Here is a 25,607-nt window from a genome sequence, read left to right on the forward strand (position 1 = left end):
AGGGCTTTTATGGAAATTGGATTTTTTATCGGGATGTTTTAAGGCAAGTCTAAGTTGATAGAAATGTAGGGTTTATCGTTACCCTTTCTGTGGATATAAAGAACGTCAAAAACGGATAAGGGATGAAAAAATTATGATCATTTGAAGTTTGAAGGGTTTTGGACCAAACCAGGTACATAGGTGGGAACACATGGCGTTCATGGGAACGTTTGGGACTTAGGGTTTGGATTTGAGTCCCATTAAGTTATGCTAAGTCATAAAGTTAGAAATTTTATGACTTAAGAGTCCCTTTGAATCAGATCTGGAAGTTTTGACTGAAGTCTTAAGGTATTAAGAAGTTTTAAGACATTTTGGAGTGATTTTTGACCTTTAGAGTTCATCTTTGATGATGGGGCTTCATTAAGCCATGAAAACGCTTAAAGCCTTCAACTTTATGTATTAAGTCACTTATATTGAGCTATTCTGAGATTTTGAACGTTTGGGCTTAAGGGATTAAAAATTTGGAAGTTGTCGGGAACGTCATGCGTACAACCAATGAATGTTGTGCGTTCCTATGGTTAGTGGGTTTTTGGGCTTCTTAGACTTGGACTCTTTTGGAATAGGCTTTGGTTGGGCTGGGTTGTTTCTTTGGGCTATGAATTATCTGTTTGGGCCCTGGTTGGGCCTCAGAACTTTGAGTGGGCCTTAGGTTTGGTTTGGGCCTCGAGTTGTGTTATTGGGCCATTAGTGGGCCTTAGACCAAGTTTTAGTTGGGCCCATTAAGGAAAGGGTAAAATGGTCTTTTACCCTAGGAGTCGGGACTTATGATTTGAGACTACGGTTAATGGATTATGGCATAATTATTAATTGGATTTCTTTGTTGTTAGTTGGCGCAAGGTTATCCGGTTCGATGGTGCAAGCAGTCATTTGCGTATCAGGGGATTGAGGTGATTTGTCCTCACTATAATTAAGGTTCAAAGGCACCAATGTCGGCCCACTGGATTGATATCTTGTTATGCATGCTACTGTGTTGTTATGATATTTTAGATCGGTATCATGGTAGATAGGATGTTGCTATGCTTATATGATATGTTAGATCGGTATCTTGGTAGATAGAATGTTGTTATGCTTTGTGATCTGTAGATTTTTTTGTTTGTTTATAGACTGTTATATGATTATATGTTATACGTGCACATGTTTGGTCGGTGGCTGAGGCTTCACTACTCTGTGAGTAAGCCAATAGGGCGGGGGATTCAAACCCGATGGTTGAATGGGATCGAGGGTATTCCATCCCGAGGATGATTGGACCCATAGAATGTTGGCATTCCAACTCGATGGTTGAGAGCCTGGGGTATTCCAACCTGATGGTTGATTGGACTCATAGTATGTTGGCATTCCAACCCGATGGTTGAGGGCCTAGGGTATTTCAACCCGATGGTTAACTGGACCCATAGTATGTTGGCATTCCAACCCGATCGTTGAGGGCATGGCGTATTCCAACCCTATGGTTGATAGGACCCATAGTATGTTGTTTGTTGGTATATGTTATATGTTTGTGTGGTGGTACTTTGTGGGAACTCACTAAGATTTGCGCTTACAGTTTGGTTTATGGTTTTAGGTACTTCAGAGAATCATATCAAGGCGAAGGTGTGACGTACAAATCCTGATTTTATGTAATGATCTTGGGAAACAGTGATTTTAAATAATGTTTTGGATACAATGATTTTGTAAACACTTTTATTAGTAAAAGGGTTGTTTTGAAAAGTTTAAATTTGTTGAAATATTTGGGGTGTTACATCTGTAAACAATGATGATTTGTGTAATGGTTTTAAAAGTTTAAATTTTTCATGAATTTTATGGATCTTACACCAAGCCTTGATCTTTTCTTTTATACCCTTGTTGGTTTGATTATTTTGATTATTCACTTTTGACTTACCTTTCAAATCATTTGACACATTTTGTTCCTTTGAAATAGATTTTGTATCTTTAGAATCATAATCTTTTACATCAACTTGTGAAATTGAGATAACATTTAAGGGTTCAGAAATATATCTATTAGTTACTCTCCAAGAAGTTTTCTCCGAAAGACCTATTGTTTCCTCACCATTATCTCTTAGTTCATACCAAAAATGATTATCGCAAGACTCAACATTATCAGTCTTCATAATAGAAGTCAAGTCAATGGTATTAGTTTTTTTTTTCCAGTCTTTTCATAACAAAGACTTGATTTGGACAACTTTTGGACTCTTCGAAGAACAACAACTTTTTCTTTCAGATTTTTAATTCCATCATTCTCAACAAATCGTTCAAATTTAATTGAATCTTCAAAAATTGAATTCCTTTTTGGTTCAACATCATAATTTACAAAATGAGATCAATCAACTTCATCTTTAATAGAGATTTCACTCATTACACTTTCATCAAAATCGGAGTTAATCTCACCATTACGATACTCTTTTGAATTCAATTTCTCACACAACAAGTTATATTGTTCATTTGAATTCTTTTTAATTTGTTTCTTATCATCTTTAGTTACCTCGTCTTTTAACATATTCTTTATTTCTTTATTTTTCAAAAATTCTTCAACATTTTCTAAACAAACCCTATAAGCATCACTTAAGGATTGATTAAAATATAATAAAGATTCACATTCATAGCATTCAACATCAATTTCCTCTTCATGATATTCTAAGAATGGAAGCATTTTTTGGTGCATTTCATCAACTATTTCGCAGTTTAAATATAATTGAGAAATATGTCTATATAATCATTCCGCAGCTTGACAAAAAATATTACTTTGCTTCATGAGCATTCGGTTGTCCGAATTCCAAATACGAACATCATTTTTATTCTAATAATATCTAATTCCAATTGCTCTATCTTAATTCTCCTTTCCTCATTCCAAAACTGGCACCAGCTAAGATCATCATCAAGATTAGATACTTTCAATCTATTACATCTTAGTCTTTCACCTAATTCATAGATGTTATCTTATAATTCAATCAATTCATCACTATATTGATAAACAGGAGTATCTAAATATTTACAAATAGAGTGTACCTTATATGTCACCTTGTTGCATGCTTCCATATTCTCTCCTGTACTCTTTGCAAAAAAACACGAAGCATAGGAATTTTCACCATCAGATAGTCCACCATTCTCAGAACAACCTTCCTGATCCTCAGAACTGACACTCTTCACCATCAAGCATTTCCCATCCTTCACACATGTGAAATTGTTAACAGAAAAACAAGATCCATGAGTAGGTCTACAAACATCCTCATCTTTTGAGTTAGTTGACCAGACCTTAATGTTTCCGTCATCATTATTTCCTTCCTCAACAACCAATGTCTTCCCTTAAATCTTCAGCTTTTTCAAGTCTTCAATCTTTTCAATATAGTAAGCTTCATCCTTCTCTTTATCCTTCTTCCCATTTTCCTTCGCAACATACACTCTCTCACAAAGTGATTCATCCCATTACAATAGTTTCAATCATATCCTGAATCTCCTAATAACTTCTTTTCTTTCTTCTCTTATTCTTGTTGAAAACTCTTAAGTCCTTCACTTTTGTTTTTCTCAGAATATGATTTTCCTCCTTTGTATCCATTCCCTCCACCACCAGTCCTCGCATTATTTCTTTAAATTTTGAGATATTTTTCATGAAGAACTCCATTGGATTACTGACCATGAGGGCTTTCTCTTAGCTTGTGAATTCTTCATCAGTTGCATCTAAGGTAGAATCATCAATAGTAACCTTTGATTTATTTCCCTTTGCACTTTCTTCCTTTGCAACCACAGCCAATAGACCTGCATAAAAAAATTAACTTAGCATTCTCCATCACCTCATCTTCATGAATCTTCAGAATTCTGATAACTTGTGCCAATGAATAGTTCTTAAATTGTTCATGAGCCTTCACAGCTGACATTATCATCTTCCATTCAGAATGTAGACTATTCATGAAAGTAACCTTTTCTTCAATTGTTTGTCTTCTCAACTCATACTTCAACATTCTGCTAAGTAGATGATTGAACCTACTCGCAACTTGATCAATTTTCTCTCCAGTCTTCTATCGAAGTGAACCAAACTTAGAAAGTAATGTTTGTATGGAATGAGTTTGATCAACATCTCCTGAGTGAAGTTCCTTCAATATCTTCCATATGAGTAGTTGGCAAAGAGCTTACAAGTCTGAATGTGTCTAGTGGAAGAGTGAAACGTAGATCTCTTTTAGCCTTTAGATCACCTCCTATCTTCTCGTTTTCTTCAACAGAAGGATCCTTATGTTTTTTACATAGACCGCTATAATCAGCAAGATTAAGAACATGTTCCTTCGTCTTAGAACATTTATGAGTACCTTTGTTAATTGAATGCCAAATGTATGATACATGGCCTTCAATTCCAAAGATATAATCATCAAAGTGTAATACCTAAACGTCATAGTCTTCTGGAAACGGAATTAGTATACAAGTAGATGATCCAAAACTACTGGATAATTTGAAAATACATCATGAACATCCTCTTTTGACATGATTTCAAATAAAATTTTGAGTAAGAATCAAATCAATGAGAAAAATAGATTTCAAACTGAAACGAGTGATTTGAACAAAGAATTTCATATCAAATTGCAATTATATTGAAAAATGCGGAACAAATCTTAGAAATTCAAAGTAGAAAACAAAAAACTCGAAGAACACGAACATATTCAGGGATTTGAAAAGAGCTCAAAGAAATTCATGCTCTGATACTACATGTAGGTTTGAATAGATTCTACAAGATTGAAATCATGATCATAAAACAAGGTATCGAATGAACACAACAATCTAAGAACCTCACAAAAGATACTCTCTCTCTCTCTCTCTCTCTAACTAACATCGCTTATATATAGGACACTACAAGGGAGTCGGTTAGTGTCACACCCCCAGCCGACGGCGGAAACACCGGGGAGGTGCGACGCCAATGAATATCATAGTCAAGCATACATGAACATTATAAAATACAAAAGGCTTCACGATTACATAATTCCAAAATATCTTACATTGACATAAGAGTCATTACATAACTTCATAGTAGCGAAGTGTTGCGAGAAAAAATAATTAATATAAAAGGATGATGCCATAAGTCCTGCTCTGGAACTTCTTTGCTCTACTTCCTTGAGAATACAAGTTTAAAATACGTCAAAAACGAATTGTTGGTGAGCTCTTTAGGTTTGGACTCGGTTTACCTTTTGTGATTTAACAAAAAAAACAAAAAAATATATACTTTTTTTTACCAAGGTTTGTAAAAATAATATTTTACTTATATAAAATATTCATATTTCTAGTCGCAACAATATGTTTATTACTTATATTTTAGTGGGATTATTTTATAATGATTTACATCATTTTAAATTACATCCTTTTAACTTTGCGAAAATTCAATTTGTTCATTCCCCAATAAAAGGAGTTCATATACTTCATATTCCATAGTTGTACCATAACGAATGTAATCAAGGTCGAGATCTCGTAACCGAACTATGATGAACACCTCTACACCAACACTGAAAGATTGTGTTGAAATTAAGCCCACACCAAGTTTTTTATCGTGAAGAAAAATTAGTGAAGGAAACCTCAACGCCCAAGCGCGACTCGTCAGCAGATGGTTATAGCTAGCAACCGGTGGCGGGATGTCAACTCGTTTAAATATGTGATCTTGAACTTATACTTGACGGTCCTTGTTCCATACGAATTAACTATTATGATACAGATGGATTTTACTAAGATGTACGGTCTTAGTTTAAGTAGTCAACATAATCCAGAAAGAGGCTTAGGAATACACATAGCTCAAGCGAAGGAAAATCTTAAAGATATTATATTAAGAATTTATGGCTAAGTGTTTAATTTCTATATTTTACTCATATAGGAAAGGGATAATGACATGAAAGGATAACAAACTTTCGACTTTGTTCACATTTAGTCACTAAACTTTTTTCATTCCCTATTTGCCACTGAACTATTGAAACTGTTCACATTGTTTATGATTATTAACATCTTAATCACACATTAACATGTGTTTAAACATTAGGATAAGGCTATCGTTACGTGTTCTAAATCAAAGTTCACTGTTTCCTATCCCATTATCAACGTCGTTATTAGACTCTAGGTGAGTTCATACCCCTACATTTTCATAACTTTTCTTGTTTTTAGGGGGAGAATACAAGTAAAACACAAGAAATTGTGTTAATATACAAATTATTGTTTTATATTATGTTAAAGTATCTTTACGTAGAAATATCAAACATACGGAACAACTTTATTACCAAGTTTACAAACAGTTACATGCAAAATACGTTAAAATGAAACGGTTATCATTTTCAACGAAACATTACTTTTAAACTATAATAGGTATAGTTTGGGTTACATTCACATTATTTTACCTTTTCAGGGCAAGGAAATGATTATATAAAAATACGATTATTTTTATATTATAAACGTAACAAACAGAATAACAATTTCATGTACGAACATTTTCATTACAAAACACGTAACTTGTTACAAATTTGTGAGTCATTCGTTTTCATTGTACCTACCAAAGGTATCCATGGAAGTCATGTTTTATAACCAGAGTCTCCTCCTGGAGAGAGTGATACTTGTGTATAGATCTATACGAGACTGATGATCCCACACCCGGACTACTAGCTACAGTCAGACCGACAGATTATGGGTGACAAATGTCATATCATCTCGATGCCTGAAGAACGTCGAGGTAGACAATTCATTAATAGCACAGTTATGAAAACTCACATGATAAACGACAATACGTTATTTTTATGTAAAATCGATATTATAATTATTTTACGTAATCACACAGTTCTTCAAATGGTTTTATTTTCGAATAAAACTACATGTTACAAAACTAAGTATGACATATATACTTGTACTTTTCAGTCTTGGAATATATAAGACCACAGTCCATTTTTTACGGAAAATATAGGATTTTCCGGGATAGATACGATTAGTTTACAAACGGACAGTTTACAATTCATTTTATAGAAAATACCGGATTTTCTGGAAATAAACGTGATTTCAACTCATTGAATGGCATACATTCCATGCAAATACTTATGAACTCACCAACTTAAATGTTGACACTTTTTCTCAAATAACTTGTATTATCAGGAAATCGGTAAAAACAGGTTATCAACAACTTTTGAAGATTTGACACTAAGGTGTTAAACAAACTTTTTGAACATCATATTGTAATTGACTTTTGGAAGCATGTAATGCTTACAACGATGTAACTTTTTCAATTATGTATATGATGGTTGTTTTTACCGTCTTTACTATTCAATTGTTATAATACTGCACATGACGTCCTCTGCCCCCGAATGTTTCCGCCGTTCAGGTTTGGGGGTGTGACACAAAACACCAACAAACACACTTTCAAGCTCAAAACTCACCAAAAAGCACTTAGGGTTTCATTTTTAGGGTAAAGGGAGGTGGAGGCTAGTCAAACATGTCCAAGGGGGTGATATAATGAGGTTTAAATATGGTGCAAATCCTAAAAAGCATTTATCAAATTCAAAGTGGATTCGTCTGCGGAAACGCTCGGATGTGATCAATTTTTCGTAGGGGTATTGAATAGTTACAGGTAAACGATTCGCGTGTGATAAGGTAATCATGAAACCTTGACCAATATACCTTGCAGCTCGTACTGTTTGTTGGCCATAATTCATGAACTCAGTTACCATAGGGAACATATCGTGAATATCTATAAAAGATGTTGTCCATAGATCAAATTATTTTGTGGATTGGATTTCACTTTACTGTCTACGGCTCCATTGCGTGTGTTCGGGGTAGAAGTTTTGTATAAATGTATCGCCATGCTATTAAGTATTTTGATTTAAGTTCTTTTCTTTCTAAGGGTTTGCCCAAATCGTACGTACATAGGTGATGCCCGCGACCAGCATATAGCTAGTACGCTAAGCGTACCCATAGAGTATACCCTGTGTACTAGCCAAGGACCAAAATGACAAGAATTTGCATTAAATGGCTAAAAGAAAACATACCAAAACTTGAATGTTACATTATTCTCTCGAAAAGTTATATGCCAGTTCTAATACAATAAGTATACGTTTAGAATCCTGTACATAAAATTTCCAAATCCATGTCGGCAACATACCTTACATCTCTTCAAGTAATAGAAATCTAGGTAAGCAACCTAAGACATTCTATATTATTTATGATTTATCACATATTATCATATAAACAAGGTTGAAAAAATCGCTCGACGGTAGCTCGACGGTCGACTGGTGTTAAGGGATTAATCGGTCTTGGTGAGGATTAATCGAGGACCATAGATTATTAATAAAATATTAAAATTAATCAAATATTAATATATCTTAAGGAAAACAAGTACTTCAAAATTAGAAAACAAGAAAATTTGTAATTTGAAAATTTGAAAATACGAAAATATGAACATTTTGGTATAATATTTGAAATTTTGAAAATTTTGGAGTAAAAGAAAAGTTGATTTTTTTGACATTTTTTTACTTTTTTTGACTTTTGTTTACTTTTTTTTACCGATTAATCCCTGTAAGACCGATTAATCCCGTCAAATCTGATTAATCCTAAATTTACGATTAATACCTTAATCATCGACGGTTGGAGAACGCCAAACGATTAATCACCGATTAATCCCGATTTCTGCAACCATGCATATAAGGCGTCTCTCTTAAGGTATATCAGTGCACCTAATAGCAAGTAAGGTATTCAACCAAAATCATATTATATAATAATTTATTAGCACATAATATCAATTAAGGCAAATACCCTAAAGTATTCTAGTGTTTGTGTCAATTAAGGTATACAACCTAAAATATATTAGACACAGGCCTCACTATCCTCATTTAACAATCTAAGTTTAAGTCTAGAAACCCTCATAATTTGTAGTTTGCTTAAACTAATGCTCTAATACTAATTGTGACATCCCTTACTTTTCAGAACCAAAAAGAAAATCTTTACGTATAAAAAATCATAATATCTTAGTTTGTGGAAAATCCCAGTATATTAAAATATTTTGAGTACAATTGATTATCTCAAACTCAAGAATGCCATAATCAATACAGTACATAGGTTACAACATAAAGACCTAACGGTCCTGAATATTGTTGCATGTCTTCTCTTCAATCACTCAACATCATATTCATATCTTCAATAATCTTAACACCACGACCTGTGATGCATATAAATTGAGTAGGTCATGTTGGAAAGCTGGTGAGATACATGAGATTTTCAATCCCACAATGTTATTATGATATTAATCCATAATCAATTACTTCCAAAACCATTTGTTAAACAACAACACATCATAAATATCTATAATACAAACTACCTTTAATTACCTATCCCGACGATCCTCACATACTGATCCTATAATAGTGATCATATAAGATTTATCCTGATGGATCACTGTAAGCAACGAGTTGACTATACTGATTCGGGGAGTCCTTGGCAACAAGCGCCAATCAATAGAGGAAACCATGAGGGGGAATGGAGTACATCAACTGAACATGTAGTTCATTAACACCTATAGACTATGAGTCTGTTAGTGATTCCATAGGACTGATTTTTTCAATGGTTGTCATCCTACTCCAGCAAATGACCAGACGTCTAGCGATTGTCGGATATAGACACCCCATTCCTGGTTGTCTAATACAAACACACCATTTCTAGCTGTCTAAAACAAATACATCATTTTTGGCTGTCTAAAACATACACACCATTTATGGTTGTCGAAAAAGGAGGGAGGATACCAATATAGTACTCCAGTACGTAATCCGTACCCGACCAAATCATCAGTGTCATCGAATAGAGTTCTACTCTCCGTTTCCATCTAACATGCACCCTTAATTTGATGTTACCTAATATCCAATCTTAATTGAACTAAGAATCTCTTTTGGGTCTTAGTCTATTACAACACCTATAATCAACACAAATTTCCTGCCTATGTAATATCTTTACAATACAGGGTTTAACTAACACTCTTTCAACTTAAGTTGAATTAAATGTCCTTGACAAACCTTAGTTTGTAACTAGACCAATTCACTATTCGATGTCAACACAGTCTTCATGATATTCTCGTGATATGGGGTATGACTATAGTATTATCTAATTTAATTGGATCTAAACATCCTTTATACGTCTTATTTTAGAAACTAAACTAAACTATGATCGATGTAAACAAGTCCCAATACCAACTCTGTTTGGGCAACTCTATCCTAATTTAGGGTACATATTTAATACAAAGTATTAGGTATTAACATACTTTTATCTTCTTATAGTAATACTTCTATTATTATTAATATCATATATATATATCTTAATACATATAGAACCATATCTGGTATGCACAACGTATGTCATTAAGTATGCATCTAACACATATTCCAGTTAATAAGCACATGATTCACATATAAACTTTACACATATATTAAATACTTTTAATAAATATTTGTATTAAAATCATGTTCATGAAAATAACTATGCAATTACCTGATTGAGGTGGAATATCAACGGGAAAGCTAGCTCATCGGCTAATATTTCAGCTTATCCCTTTTATACAATCTAAATATGAATATTAACACGCTTTAGTATTCGTTCGTATTTATAAGCTTAATAAATTATTTATGGATTATTTAATTTTCCACGAAATACTTCAAGTTCTATCAAGTAAGGAACAAACATGTAAGATCATATCAGATACATGGTCCGCTTAGTATACATAGTATACTGTTTGGAAAATCCACTTTAAACACCTTACTAGATCTAGCCTAGACATCACTCACGTAAGTAGATCAATTAGTATTTTGAATGGAATCACTGATAAATCTTATTTATATATTCATAATAATGGATATGAATATAAATATAAGTTACACCTAAAACATAGTAAGTGCAATTAACTTACAGAGTTTCTAGTAAAAAGTCGGAAAGTCGCAGGCAGAACTTCGACACCGAACACTTCTTTCTGTTGGACTTTTTATCGTTGTAGAGACTTGCTAAAATGCTCACAAACTCTAAAATATTAGGCTCGAGGTCAGAAAAGAGTTTACAGAGAGAATTGGAGGATTTTGTGTGAGAAATGAGGCGAATTTGTCATCTATTTATAGGCTACATGGAGCGAAAGCGTGTCGCGCTATTGACATGGGCACGTCGTGCCCAGGCGACGTGTTATGTCCCAGGTGATACCACATGTTTGGTTGTCGTTGTGCCATGTCGATTGTTCGGTTAGGAGAAGAGGTTGTCGTATTGCCACGTGCCGCACTTTGGTGTCGCCACGTCATCGCCTCGTAGGTATTTTTTTCACAATCTTCGAAAAATTATAAATTTGCATACAAGCTCCATGTTCAGTGTTCTTGTTGCGTTAGGTGTCTAAGCCATTAATTAAATTATTATAAACTTAAATTATTAGCAAAGTCCTTTTAGGTTTCCCCGAAACCTAGTAGTTGACTGGAATGTTTTTTTTGGAGAGAAATGACGATTTGTTAATTTGATATATGATTAATAAATTAATTAGAAATAAAAAAATATATTAATTAGAAATTATATTATTTAATTAAGAGTTAATAAGAAATTAATTGGAATTTAATTTTGGGATTAATTTGATTAATTAAAAGTAGAATGACTAAATTTGTCAATGTCTAAAAGTTGAACATTGACTGATTCTATAACCTCCCTTGGAGGGTGGACAGTTCTATGGGATTTATGGAGTTTTTCTAGGGCTTCTAGGAAGCTTAGGAATGCTTGGGGGGAAAGAAAAGGGTTAGGGTCATTCAAAAGGAAACCAACATTTTATACACCTCCTTAAGCCTTATAAATACCCCATGGATTAAGGATTTCAATTTTCACTGTTCCAAGAAACCCTATAGCCGAAAATTATACCTTTTACTCCTCTATCTTCAATAGCCTCCAACTGCTAGGGTCTCGGTGTGAGCCATCAGAGGCACGAGATTTTTGGTGCTAGTTTTCTAAAGTTCTACAAAGAAGGATTACTAGTTTATTTACAAAAGTAACTAAAAGGTATGTTTTATATTATCCCTTCTCCTAAATCTAAAATATCAATGTACTTTAGGGTTCTTAAATTCAAATTGTTGTTTGCATATCATAGTGAGAACATAAATCCTTTAGGGTGTATGCGAACTTAGGGTTTTAGGTTTTTCGCCAAAAATATGATTTTTGTTACCTAAAAAACCCATCAGTTCTTTATATTCACGCGTAGGTATTTTGAGTACTACAACTTTCCTTTAGATCTCAACAGCTAATTCTTAATATATTTTAAATTCATACTTTTATAGAGATTATATTGTTAAAATCCGTGCGAAAGTCATAAATCCTTCACACGAACTCCGTTCTTGACTATCTCTATATCGACATATTCTTATTTACAAGATTTTCAACTCTCATTTACATTGTTTTGGCTAACAATCAACCGATTTTAATTTCAATTTCTATGTCGCACACTATTGTACTATGTTGCACCGAAACTTTGAAAATTCATAACTTCCTCATAGAAAGACAAATTTAGATGTTCTTTATGTGCACACTTTCATAATTTTGATTACTACGACTTTCATTTAGAATAATTTGGCTAATAAGCAACCTATCTCTGATTCATATTTTATGACACACGTTGTCGTAAAGGGTTGAACGTGAAACTTTGAAAAATCATAACTTCCTTATACGAAGTCAGACTTGAGTGTTCTTTATACACAAAAAATCTTCATCACGACCACTACAACTTCCGTTAAGATTATTTATTCTAAATAATATTTTATTTAACGTAATTCGTTAAATTTGTAATAATAATGTTTTATAACAAAATATTATAAGCCCATAATATATGTTCATAAAACATGTACACAATATAAAAATATCATTTATATAACTCGTATTGTGTATGAAGGATTCTTATTTATTTACGATTACCTTATTCGAAGATTTAATTATTCGATAAAACAAATATTTATAATTTATAATCCTTAAAATGTCTAACCAGAATTTGCAGACCTTACAGCGTCTCATTGAATAACTTCTTTCTTAATAGGATACATGGAAGACATTATGAATGCCTTGGAGTTCATTTGGTAATTCGAGATGATAAGCAACCTTACTAACCCTTTGCAGAATCTGAAAAGATCTAATAAATCGGGGACTCAACTTTCCCCTTTTTCTAAAATGGATGACATCCTTCTAAGGATACACTTTTAATATCAATGTGTCCCAACTTTGAATTCCAATTGTTTTCAAATTTTATTCACCTATTGTTGTTGACAAAGTTGCACCACTCGCATATGCTCCCAAATTTCTCTAACTATTGCTTTTGTTCATTCAAAAATTTCCACACATGCAAGAGGTTTTTGCTCCATCATATGTCTAAATTTCACCCACATCATCATTCTTCTCCAAGACATTACCTCCTTTACCCCTCACTTCCGTCAACACTGCAAACCACCTTCATCACCACTGCTCGTTCAATCAAAACCCTATAACTCCGCGAGAGTTTACCAACAATAGATCACAACCCAAAAACACAGAATTATGCACAAGTTGCCTTCGATTAAATTAGAGGCTTTAAGATGACCACTGCCTTTGTATTCGAGGCTCTAAACGACCACTGACTTCCTAAAAATGAAAGTTGGTTCAAGTTTTTCTCTCATCAATGATTCTTCTATCATGGAGTTGGGAATTTTGGATGTTTCTTGATAATGCAGATATAAAGATGGATTTCGATCATCTTGAAAATACACGAAGGGATTTGGGGGTTTCGATTGTGTTGCTTCAAGTTGCTAATAGATGCTCGATGGGGTAGTGACCATATCATACCAACATATCCATCTTCTCCATCTCCAATCAAATTGTAGGTGGGTCCCGAACCAAAGTATAAGTGAGTGGGTCTCGAATCTGATTTTCGACAAGAAAATCATCCATGTGTGTTTGGTAGCCCCCGTTTTAAGAATCGAGAAGAGGGGGTCGGTGGGGTGAGAAGATCGATAATGTGTTTTCTTCGGTGACCTGCTCGTCCGAGTTTCGGCAAAGGAGACATGCGTCATTTTCTATCGATTCTGATCTTGATCTCCACCAACTTCAAGAAAGGGATAATTGTTGTGCTCGTTCTTTAGTTGTCGGAGAAGGAGGAAAGGGAAGCACCTGTTGACGACAAGGAAAGGAAGGAATAAAAAGGGCTATATTATAAGGGGTAGGGTAAGAAATGGTTAGGGATGGAGGGGTTTAATTTTTTTTTAACATAAAGTTAGTTAAACGAAATATAAAATCAAACAAAAAATGGTATAAATGTGTTTTAATATTGGTGAGAGACCAACCATGATAAAAATTGAAACCATAGGGATTTTTCATAAAATCACCAAATAAACATTAGGATATTTTATGAATATTTATAAACTATAGGGACCATTTATGGATATTTTAACGAGAAAAAAAATAAAACTAAATAAATTTTCATTTTTTCTCAAAACACTGGCTTGAAGAAAAAGAAAAGCCCCTCCTTAACCCTCGCAAGAGTTCATCGTCACAAACGAACACACTCACCAACAGAGAGATAGTTTTCCGATTGAAAACATTATTTGATCGATAAAGATGTTTAGAAACCAGTACGACACCGACGTCACAACATGGTCGCCGGCGGGGCGGTTGTTTCAGGTCGAGTACGCCATGGAGGCTGTAAAGCAAGGATCCGCGGCCATTGGTCTCCGATCCAAGACGCATGTTGTTCTCGCCTGCGTCAATAAAGCTAATTCGGAACTTTCATCGCATCAGAAGAAGATCTTCAAGGTCGACGACCATATCGGCGTCGCCATCGCTGGTCTCACCGCTGACGGCCGTGTTCTGTCCCGTTACATGAGATCCGAGTGTATCAATTACGGTTATACCTACGAGTCTCCTCTTCCTGTTGGCCGTTTAGTTGTTCAGCTCGCCGACAAAGCTCAGGTCCCCAAAAATTTCACTCTTCGTATATCTGTATTCATTTAAAATGCTTTCACTTTTTAGGGTTTACTTAGGGGAAATTCCCGAAGTTTCTCTTTACTTCTTCCAATTAATCGTCAAATTGATCATGAAAAATGACTTATAATGACATTGTTAATTTCACACACCTTTTAAACTTTGTATAAGAGGCAAATCATGGAAAACTCACTTTTTGTCCATATGTAAAATTTGCAATGCTGATGGTGGATAGAAAGTTATCCCAACTATATTGCCCCATCATCCTCTTTCAGAACTCCCTTCATAAATCTTGAAGGTTAATGATACATTCTGCTATGAGTAGTAAACTTGAGCTCGATGTATTTTCAATTATTATTTAGAATTTGGATATCTGGTTGAGTATAAACTTCTACTTTGATGATAACCTGCATCTGAGATGAACATGATAGATACTTTGCTCTGTTAGCAATGTTGTAAAAATGATTTCTTTATTAAACATGATTTTGTTAACAAGTTATTGCTCCATTTTACACATCTGACAATTTTGGAGAGTAGAACTTAAAGCATACTCCATTTTATAATAATGGAGTGCAGAAGTTTATAGTTGATTTTGCTCAAAATCCCATAGGTTTCCCTTGAGTATATAAGTTAGTATCATATATGAGTTTAACCTTGTTACATTCATAAAAAATGAAAGTTGTAATGGAATTCAAGATTCCATTCCATTGTGTGTTTGGATACCAAATGGATTGAAATTTGAATCCTTTGAATTCCATGTTTGCTTAATTTTATCTTCTCAACAGATTCCATTCCTTCAAAAGATTACACATCAAATTTCTTACACCAATCAAATCTTGACAGGTGTGCACTCAAAGGTCATGGAAACGCCCATACGGTGTTGGTCTACTGGTGGCGGGGTTAGATGAATCCGGGGCCCACCTCTACTACAACTGCCCTAGCGGCAATTACTTTGAATACCAAGCTTTTGCCATCGGGTCCCGCTCACAAGCTGCAAAGACTTACTTGGAACGCAAGTTTGAAAAGTTCACGGGGTCAACACGTGATGACCTCATCAAGGATGCACTTTTTGCCATTAGAGAGACTTTGCAAGGTGAAAAACTCACCAGCAGTGTGTGCACAGTGGCGGTGGTTGGTGTAGGGGAAGCTTTTAGTATTTTGGATCAGGCGACTGTACAGGGGTTGATTAATGAGTTTGAGATTTCCGGTGAAGAGGCTGGTGGTGCTGCTGCAGAGGAGGCTGGTGGTGCTGCTGCTGACCAGGGAGGAGCTGCAGTGGAGCAAGAGGCTGCTCCGATGGATATTTGAGAAGTGGAGGTGTTTGTTTTGTTTTAGAATATGTGATCAATTGAGATGATTACTTTACTTGTTGGAAGCTTTTTATTTGTGGTTTTTTTTTTTGTCTTTTGAGATTCTATTTTAATGATGAAACCTTTTCTAAAGAATCTGAACTCTCATTTAAACTTATATAAGCCTGATTGGTGTGTCAAACGAGGTTTTATAACTTTTGGGTTATGAGTTTAAGTTTATAGATCAGTTAACTACTATATACTTAAAAAATGTGAAGTAAATGGAGACAATCATGTGAACTTTATAGGTTTTTTTTTATTTATATATCGGAAATAATTTTTATGCTATACTTCAAGTTTTCAACCTTTGCATGCATAATATTTGCATTATCATTATCTTTACCCAATAGAGATGGTCTTATTTCCCTTGCATTCTTGATGAATTGTATTTCCTTAGACATCCACAATGTGTTGAACTTTATAGATTTCAATAGATTGACACATCATCTTTCTAAAATCAATACAATTCTATTATTTTTTTCTTACAATGCATGAAACTCTATAAAGTTCAATAGAATGTTACAAAATGTAACTTATAGTAAATATTTAACAATTAAAAGCTTTCATTTTTCTCATTGAAGAGTTCAATGGCCATTGACCTCCAAATTCATTGAATGTCAATGTGGCATCTTATAATGATAGATTTTCATCCATTGAATGACACATAGACTTGCCATCTCGTTCAACTCTCCCATTAAACTCACCATTATGGATACTTTTAATGTGAACTTCAATCTATTAATTTAAACGATGTTGTCAACATCTATAGATATCATGAATCTCAATAGAATGGATATGAGAGATAGATGTTAACAGTCATATCATCTGAAAAAACACACTCATTCATGTTTATTCTCACAATATTTTTCCATTTTTTATAGGACATCATCTCCTATTGTTACCTTCAATCACCATCGACTCTACTACCCTCCAGTGGACATGTTCATAGCACCTCAATCATCTTTCCCTCAATTTTTTTTGTGATCCGTGCAACACGCAACGAATTTCTAAATCATATTTTGTATCATATTCAACAAAGTTCTAACACAAGTCCACCTCAACATCCTCATCTTTGCTACTTCCATCTTTCTCTCTGTCCTTCTTGCTCGAACAACATTTTAAATCATACATCATGGCATGCACTAATAGAAATTTGATCCGGAGCTATGACTTTTGTTCCTCCTTGTCTTCCTCAAAATTCTCTTTCACCTCCTCTCTACTTATTGTCAATCAAGTCCATCCGCGTTAGTCAAGTCAAGACCCTCTCTAACTGAAATTCAAATAATGTCAGGCATTCCATTCTAAAGTATATCTTTGACAATCTAAGATAGATGATTATTCAGCAAATGGATATACCATATACAAACCCACATTGGAATTCAATAATCAAATTGAAAGGATGTTGATGTGATAAAAGTTAAATAATCGGAATTAGGGATTTGATTTTGATACATACGTTGTTCTTTGAAGTAGTTGTTGCCATGTAGACGGGAACCGATACGATCCATGGCTTGACCCGTTTCACGGATCCAAAACCCGATTGTGTATGCTGCTCTTTCTAGGTTTCCTGTCGCCATAGTCGATTAGCGTTTGACTGTGTTTAGGCACTACCCCTTTTACAGTTGACACCACCTGACCAAAACTATACAGAAAAGTGAAGCATCGCTCTGTTTGACCATAATGCCCTTCAACTTCTTCTCTATAGGTTTGAACTTTGAACCAAATTGAATAAGTTAGTTTGAATATAGCAAAATTGGGATTGTTTTGGTGAATAATTCTTATAATACATAAAATAATTTTAGGCTCATTGCTAAAATGGAAATGAAATATCACTAAAACCATAGTCTCTGATTTTATCATAACATTATCTTTTATTTTACGAATATGATAGGATGAGATGACTTTAATTTTACTTAAACTATTTCACTAATACAAAAGTAATTTCATGAAGTACTTGTGAAATCATGAAATCATGTAATTTGGCGAAATAGATTTTCAAATAAAAATATTAATCTTTACAATCGAAGGATTATCTAGGCTTTGTGGCACGTGATTGTGTTCATGAAGTAGTTAACTGAAATTATTGAGAGTTCTTCAACAACTGATGACAGGGTGAGGTCGGGACTTAGGAGAACCTGGGAAGTGCATTAGTGGGCTTGGTTGTGTTGTTTAGCAGGTACTTAGGACACCAAATTGAGTAGTTACTTAGAGAATCTAAAACGATCCTTGAGGAAAGTACAGATAGGTGTGGAAGGTAGTATTGGGCCTGTACTACTAAAAGCATAGGATCCGTACTGATTGAGGAAAAAATTTTAGTGATTCTAAGGAGCTTATTGAGGGTAGATTGTATGGTTTGCCACAATGGTTCATTACAATGTGTTCCCATCTTATTCGGTTTATCAGTTATGGTTGTTCAGGCTGAGGATGAGTATGGTGGTTGTTTGGGCCTTAGTGGCATTGTCAGTTTGGGATTGAATGGTGCATACCTAGGTGAGTTAGTTTATTTCAAGGTCTCGAGGTAGTGCCAATTGAGTGGTAGATGGTTGTGGTTTGTTAGCGGCAAGTATGGCAGCACGAAAATGCACAAGAGGATTTTTGTGGTATGGCTGCCTTGAAGTGAGATCAAGGGTCTGCTTCCTTTGAATTTGGTTGGTTCCGGTGTTAATTGATTGTTCCAAGTGATCAAGGAAGGTGAATTGGAAATGATAACTTTTATTGTCTCTTATGTATCCCGACTATGAGAACGTTTCCCATTGTATTTATGAATGATCCTTGCGATGAATTGATGGTTGGGGATTTGCAGGTAGGGATTGTGATAGGCCATTTGTTTGTAAATGGGAAGTCCGTATTATGAGTAGACTGTCAGAAGTATTGTTTGTGCATCTGCAGGGGATTCTGAAGTTAGAGGAGGCTATGATTGAAAGGGTTTCGAGGTCTCCATATGAGATTCAAAATAACCTTGAGTTCACTTGGTCTTTATCTGGAAGACCAACTTATGTTGTATTATATATTCTAAAGATTCGGGGATGCTACGTGTCCTATTGAACCGATTTGAGACGTGGCTTGTCTGTAACGTCATTTGGTGGTAGTTCGAACCCTAAGTGGGGGAGAATTTGTTAGTTTGATTGAAGGATCATCGTTATGTTTGAGTTTATGATTTCAGAAGAATGAGTCTTAGGGATTTGCGGTTCGGGTACGCAGAACTTCGTTATAGGATTTTGTCAGGACAGAGGTGAAAAGCAAGTTATCATTAGATGTATGTGTTCAGGAATGCAAGATTCGTCTTCGTGGCAAGAAGATGTTAGATAAGGAGCTTGTTGCAACCAGTGGTTCTTTTCAGAATGTTGCTGAATAGATCAAGAGGTATTTGGGATGCTCAGGTTGAGCATCAAGTGCTGAGGGATTCCTCGACTTGTTGTATAGATTGCTATCCCTGTTCTAGGGTGGGTAATATTTATTGGTAAATTAGCTTCAGAGTTTGGTATGTTTAGTCTAACAGGAGTATTGTGCAGGCAGCGTATTGGGTTAGTTGTCAATGCAGTCTCGATCGTTGGCCTTTTCGTTCATCATCAAGAGTGGGAGTTCTTCGAGAGTTTCAGGTTGTATCAATTGAAGTTCTATGATGCTTCAACCTACCATCAAGTTTCGTGTGTTTTATATTGTCTTTAGTTTCTGGGTATAATTACCCTCAATTATGGTGTGGAATTTTGGTGCATAGCAGGCTTAGGTTTTGGCAGCATTTCTAGATCACCTTAGAAGTTTTCTAGAGCTAGTTACGAATTGGTGGATGTGACAACCCGAAATTTCTATTCTGTACAACATTTCCATTCAATAGAATTCAAAATAGTTTCTGGAAACTTTCAAGCTTTTTGGAATAAGTTTGAGTATTTTAGGATGAAACAACTTAGGAGATATCAGGAGAGAGGATGTCCTAGGGTTTATTGTGCAACAATAAAGTCCCGACACATCAAACGTTTAGAGTTTACGGCCGTAAACCCTAAAGGGAAGTGGTATAAAGGTGACACTTAGTTATTTTTACCATTTTTTCCAACTTTCAAGATCCAAATCTCAAACTCTCTCAAGTATCATCCAAAGAATTCTTCAAGATCTTCATCTAGTAAGTGTTTCTAGCCCTTACAAGTTAGTATATCACTTAATCTAGTGATTTAACGCACTTCTATCCATGATATCTTTCCAAAAGGTTGATTCTTCAAGTTTCACCAAGAACACCAAGAACACACACTAGTGTTCTTGGACTTTTGGACCTTTTCAAGCTTCTATATTGTAAGTACTTATATCCTAGAGTATGTTAAGGATTGATACACTTCTTTACATCAATAAAACACCATTGAAACCTAAGATCAAAGGTGTTTACGGTCCAAGAACACCTTGGACCGTAAACCCTAATTTAGGGGCCAACATGACCCTAGTCCCTTCACAAGCTTTGGAAACTAGTCTAGACTCATTCCTTAATATGTTTAGGACTTGAAAACATTAAAATACCATATTCCATAAGGGTTTACGGTAGTAAACCCAAAAGGAAATGGTCTTAGGGCCGTAAACTCCTCAAAGGAGAGAAATGGTGCCCTAATCCCTTCCAAAGGCTTAACCATCAAGTAGAAATGTTTCTAAAGGACTTGTAGGGCTTCAAAACAAAACATGGTCAAAGGAGTATGAGTTTACGACCGTAAACTCAATAAGTGATGGTCACAAAACCGTAAACTCATTTAAGGGGGTTTCCTTGAACCCTAAACTCAATAGCAATGTCCTACAACACTTAGATGCAATCCTTGGGACTTATAACACTTACATAAGGTGTTTAGCATGTCCTAGGATGTCTTAACTTTGTTGATTAGTTGTTTAAAGACTAATTGGATACATATATGTGTCATTATATGTAACTAGGATCCTTGTGTGTGCCCAAGTCTTCACTTGACACCTAGCAATCTTGTTTCATCAGTTCATCCATACCACTCACTACAGGTGAGTTCATACCCCTTAAATTGACCTTTTAAATGTTTTTAAATGCTTTTATAGGGGGGGGGGGGGAATACAAGTTGAATAATTATAGTCATTTCATCAATCACATGTGATTAATATAACTACCAAACAAGTGGTTTTTCTTACTTTTCAAACCGTGTTATCAAACTGTTTTGTTTCAAACTATTTTACAAACTCTTCTGTTATCAAATACTTTTACTTAAACTCTTTTTATACTTTTATATTGTCAAATGCATGCCTATGGATGTATAGTTATATAAGTAATGTTTAAAGGACTTAGGAAGGCTAGCCCGTTTATCTCCTTTTCCTCGTTGGGATGTGGCTTTAGGGCATCGGTTATCCGTCCGAAGGTCGTGTAAATACTAGTTATATATTATGTATACATATATAGACATAAAAGTTCTATCATTCAATTCAATACCCTTGGGTAGCAAGGGTATACGTTCATGTTTATACATACAGATCATATTACTAGTAAACTACGATAGGCGTAGTTTAGGAAGTTACTAATACTATTACTAGAACGAAGAATCATACAATGAGTCAGTTCATTCATGATTCTATACATGCTACATAGAGAGAGAACCCACATTACAACTAGTACACGCAGAACATAACAGTACATACAGGCTAGACAGAGAAAGAACACACAATACAGCTAGCACATACATTACATATACATTCATGCAGTTATGTGAGCCATTAAACGGGGCATGGCACTACCTGCCATGACCGTTTTTGTATCCAAAATCTCCTTAATTGGGGAGCGTATGAGTTTGCGTATAGATCTATACTGGATTGACTATCCTACACCTTGTTGCTCGCTACAGTGGGACTTGCAAGTCTACGGGTGCCAAATGTCATTTCTTACGGCGTCTTACATTGTCGTTTTACTAGAGTCGGTAGCAGGATACAGGTCGATCACATGTTACTTTAAATTACAATTGGTTTAAGGTAGTTAGTACAACAGTAGTTACTTATTACAAATACAACAGTACTATATTATTTCCCCATTACATTCACTTCGTGAACATTCACACGATGCATGGTAATGTAAAAACTATAGTTTTGGTTAATGATAGTCGGACTTGGAAAAATACACACTCTTACAAGAGACACACGCAAATACTAGATGCCTTAGTAGAAGGATACTTTTAGTAGGAAACATAGGGTTTTTTAGGAGAGTTCAAACATCGTACAAAACATCTTACAAATACTTTCATACAGATGCAGACACTAATATACTTATGATCTCACCAGCTTTAAAGCTGATACTCGCTTTCAAAATAACTTGTATTCTCAGGTCACCAGTAGACAGGTACAGGTGCCAGGTTTTGATAAGATGGAGTTCGTTCAAGACTTGTCTTTTATTTTGATATGTATTTTTGGTGTCTATATAACTTAACAAAACACACTGTATGAAATTATATTATTAATGCAATGGATGATGTTGTGGCTTGTTTACTACTATTCATTGTTGTGATACTATACATGACGTCCTCCGCCCCATAACGTTTCCTCCGTTCATGGTTTTGGGGTGTGACAATGGAATTTGTTCAGTTTTAATCTACGTGTGGGATCTTGTATCAATCGTTCATAATGATGTTTCTGTTAACAGTTAAGGTTCGTCATTTTGTTCAATCTATTAGTACCTCACCCTTTGGGGTAAGGTTGTGAGGACGAGAGGGTGCAGTATATCCAGGGTTGGGTATGTGTCTCCCCTTAGGGGAGTACGTTGTAGTAGTGCCTCGATTATGACAAGGATGGCTACAAGTGGATTGAGTAACATAACTTGAGACCTTTTGATTAGTATTGTTAGCATGGTGATCATTTGGGTTATAACCTTCGAATCAGGACAAGAGTATGACTGTCTATCTCCTCCGCTGGTTGTGTGCGACCATGTTTTCATCTAGTTTTACGTTAATATCAGTCTGTGATATGTAAGGAATTGGGCATGATATAAGAGTATGGACCATGTTGAGTTAGGATAACATTGAGAGGGATCTTGTTTGGGTTCTTACAAGTCAGTGGAATGCAGGTTGGGTATATTTAGGTCCCTGTGGGGCTGGTCGTGATTCTTCAGGCTATAGATGTGGTGACGGCAAGATCGATTTAGTGTCGTGAGCTTATCTTGTAGTGGATAACAGGTGTCATGATGTATCACGAACCAGTGGCTATATGATTTATATGGGTAAGAACCAATGGTCATCTGATTGAGACTCTTGGGTCTCTAATTGTCACCCTTGTTGGCATGGTTGGGTGATAGATCGGTTTAGGGAGCCGAGAGACTCAGTGGCCAGCTGGGTTGGATCATATGGATAATGATTGTTGTTTTGTTGGATGCATTAGCTGTTCATCGAAATCTGTTGGTTGAGTGCTGCAATTGTGGGTTGTTATTAGGGTTGGCTACCGGTGTGTGTTTTGGATCTGGAACTTTAGGTCATAAAGTTTGTTGTTATGTCTCGAATGATTTTTCAAGTGGTCGTGCACTTAAGCTAATAAGGATTTAGGATGCAGTGTGGGGTTTTTGGTTTGACCGTTATTATGTCCGTGGGAGCAGTGGGTTAGTGACCACTAGTCAGGAAGTCAAGTGGCTATTTCAGGCCTTGGGAAAATTCCTGGATTTAGGATTGGTTGAAACGCACGATTGGGATATTTTGAGTGTTCTTTCTACATGTTTTGGTGATGTTCCTATTCGGGGATTAGGGACACGTAAGATGAATGGATGCACATCAGTCTTAGGGTATGGTTTCTGAAGTTTAGACTGATGGGTTCCCAGTTTCGGGGAGTGATTTGGAGGAGTTGGTTGTGGTTGTAGTTTTGAGAGTTTGCAGCTAAGTGGTTTCCACCGGAAGTTGGTCTTTCAGTTGGGAAATGAATGGTATTTGTTGCGATCAAGTACTTTCATGTTATTAGGTTGTTTTTCGGCAGCGGTGGTTTATGATAGGCCTCTCAACTTATCGGTATAGACATTTTGATGTCGAAGTGGTTAGAAGGAGCTTGAGGAATATTTCTGAGATTTTAACCAAGACGGATTTCATGGACGAAATCTAATTAAAGTGGGGGAGAGTTGTAACGCCTTTTTCCGATTGTTCTATGATTCAGGACCGTGGACCGCAATTTAGTTATATGTAGGATTTAGGCTTTTAAGGAAGTAAGGTTTGGGATTTATTAACAGATGTTATTATTGGTAAGAGGATCAAGGCCTATAAATTGTGTATTTGGAACTGATGATGGACTGGGGAAAGTTATGTGTCAGGCCGCTTGCAAGGGTTAAGGTTTTAACTTGGGCATGTCATAAGCCAAAAGTATCTATATAGAAGTGTAAAACTCTTCAATACCTTTCTGTGGATATAAAGAATGTCGAATTCGGAGTTGAAATGAAGAAGTTATGACTATTCAAAGCTGGAAAGGATTTGGGGAAAAACTGAGCTCACGACATGAGAAGCGATTAAATGGAAATGTTGATTTAAACTGTGATCACGACGTGGGCATTAAGAGCTCATGACATGAGAACTGTGCAGCCTAAGCCCACGATTTTTAGGGTTTTCAACATATATAAGGGTTAGTTTCGTGTATTTAGGGCATTTTATGAGCCCCCATCATATCTAAATCATATTGAGAGAAACCCTACCCTCATTTTCATCATTTTCAGCCTCCCCTCTCTTCTTCCATCCATTTATGAAGATTTTGGTGCTTTGAAGAAGAAGATGTTGTTGGTACTTAGATATGGCAAGCAATCTCCCTCAGCACCTTAAAGATCATACCTTAGACCATGGTAAGTCCTTAAGTTCCAACCTTTATGTGTTATTCTATTAGATTTAGACTTTTTTTTTTCATGTTGGAGGTGGTTTGAGTGGTTGGATTCCATAAAGTTGGCAACTTTATGGATACATGAGGTCCCTTTGAGGTTTGGTGTGCTAGATCTATGGTTTGGTTGAGTTTTCATCCCATGAATGAGATTTGGATCTCATTTTCACCATTTTGACCTAATCAAGTTCAAGACAAGCATTGGACATGCATGTCCATAAAGCAAAGATTTTTATGTTGCTTATGATGTATGAAAGCCCTTTGGAAAGTTGGAATGGATGACTTAATGGATTAAGGACTTAAGACATTAGGATTTAGCATCAGACGTGGCTCAAGACATGTACAAGGACTGTCAGGACGCGAGAGTGGTTTTTACGCGATATTTTCAACCGGTTGAGCTCACGACGTGACCAAGGAAGGTTCACGTCATGAGTTCTACTGAGTGGGTTATCCGGGACCGAGTTGAGTTGGAATTTA

At 35.5% G+C, this 25,607-nt stretch overlaps 1 protein-coding gene across 1 annotated transcript; it reads left to right on the plus strand.

The window, feature by feature from the left end:
* Positions 1-14,476: 14,476 nt before the first annotated feature.
* On the plus strand, positions 14,477-16,461 carry LOC145103303 (proteasome subunit alpha type-1-A-like). The gene is made up of 2 exons (XM_079040858.1): positions 14,477-14,958; positions 15,814-16,461. The coding sequence occupies exons 1-2, from the start codon at positions 14,608-14,610 to the stop codon at positions 16,276-16,278; spliced, it is 816 nt and encodes a 271-aa protein (XP_078896984.1). The 5' UTR covers positions 14,477-14,607; the 3' UTR covers positions 16,279-16,461.
* Positions 16,462-25,607: the final 9,146 nt, after the last annotated feature.

Source organism: Lactuca serriola, chromosome 4, assembly GCF_051521515.1.
Source record: "Lactuca serriola cultivar US96UC23 chromosome 4, Lser_US96UC23_V15, whole genome shotgun sequence".
NCBI classification, from domain to species: Eukaryota; Viridiplantae; Streptophyta; class Magnoliopsida; order Asterales; family Asteraceae; genus Lactuca; species Lactuca serriola.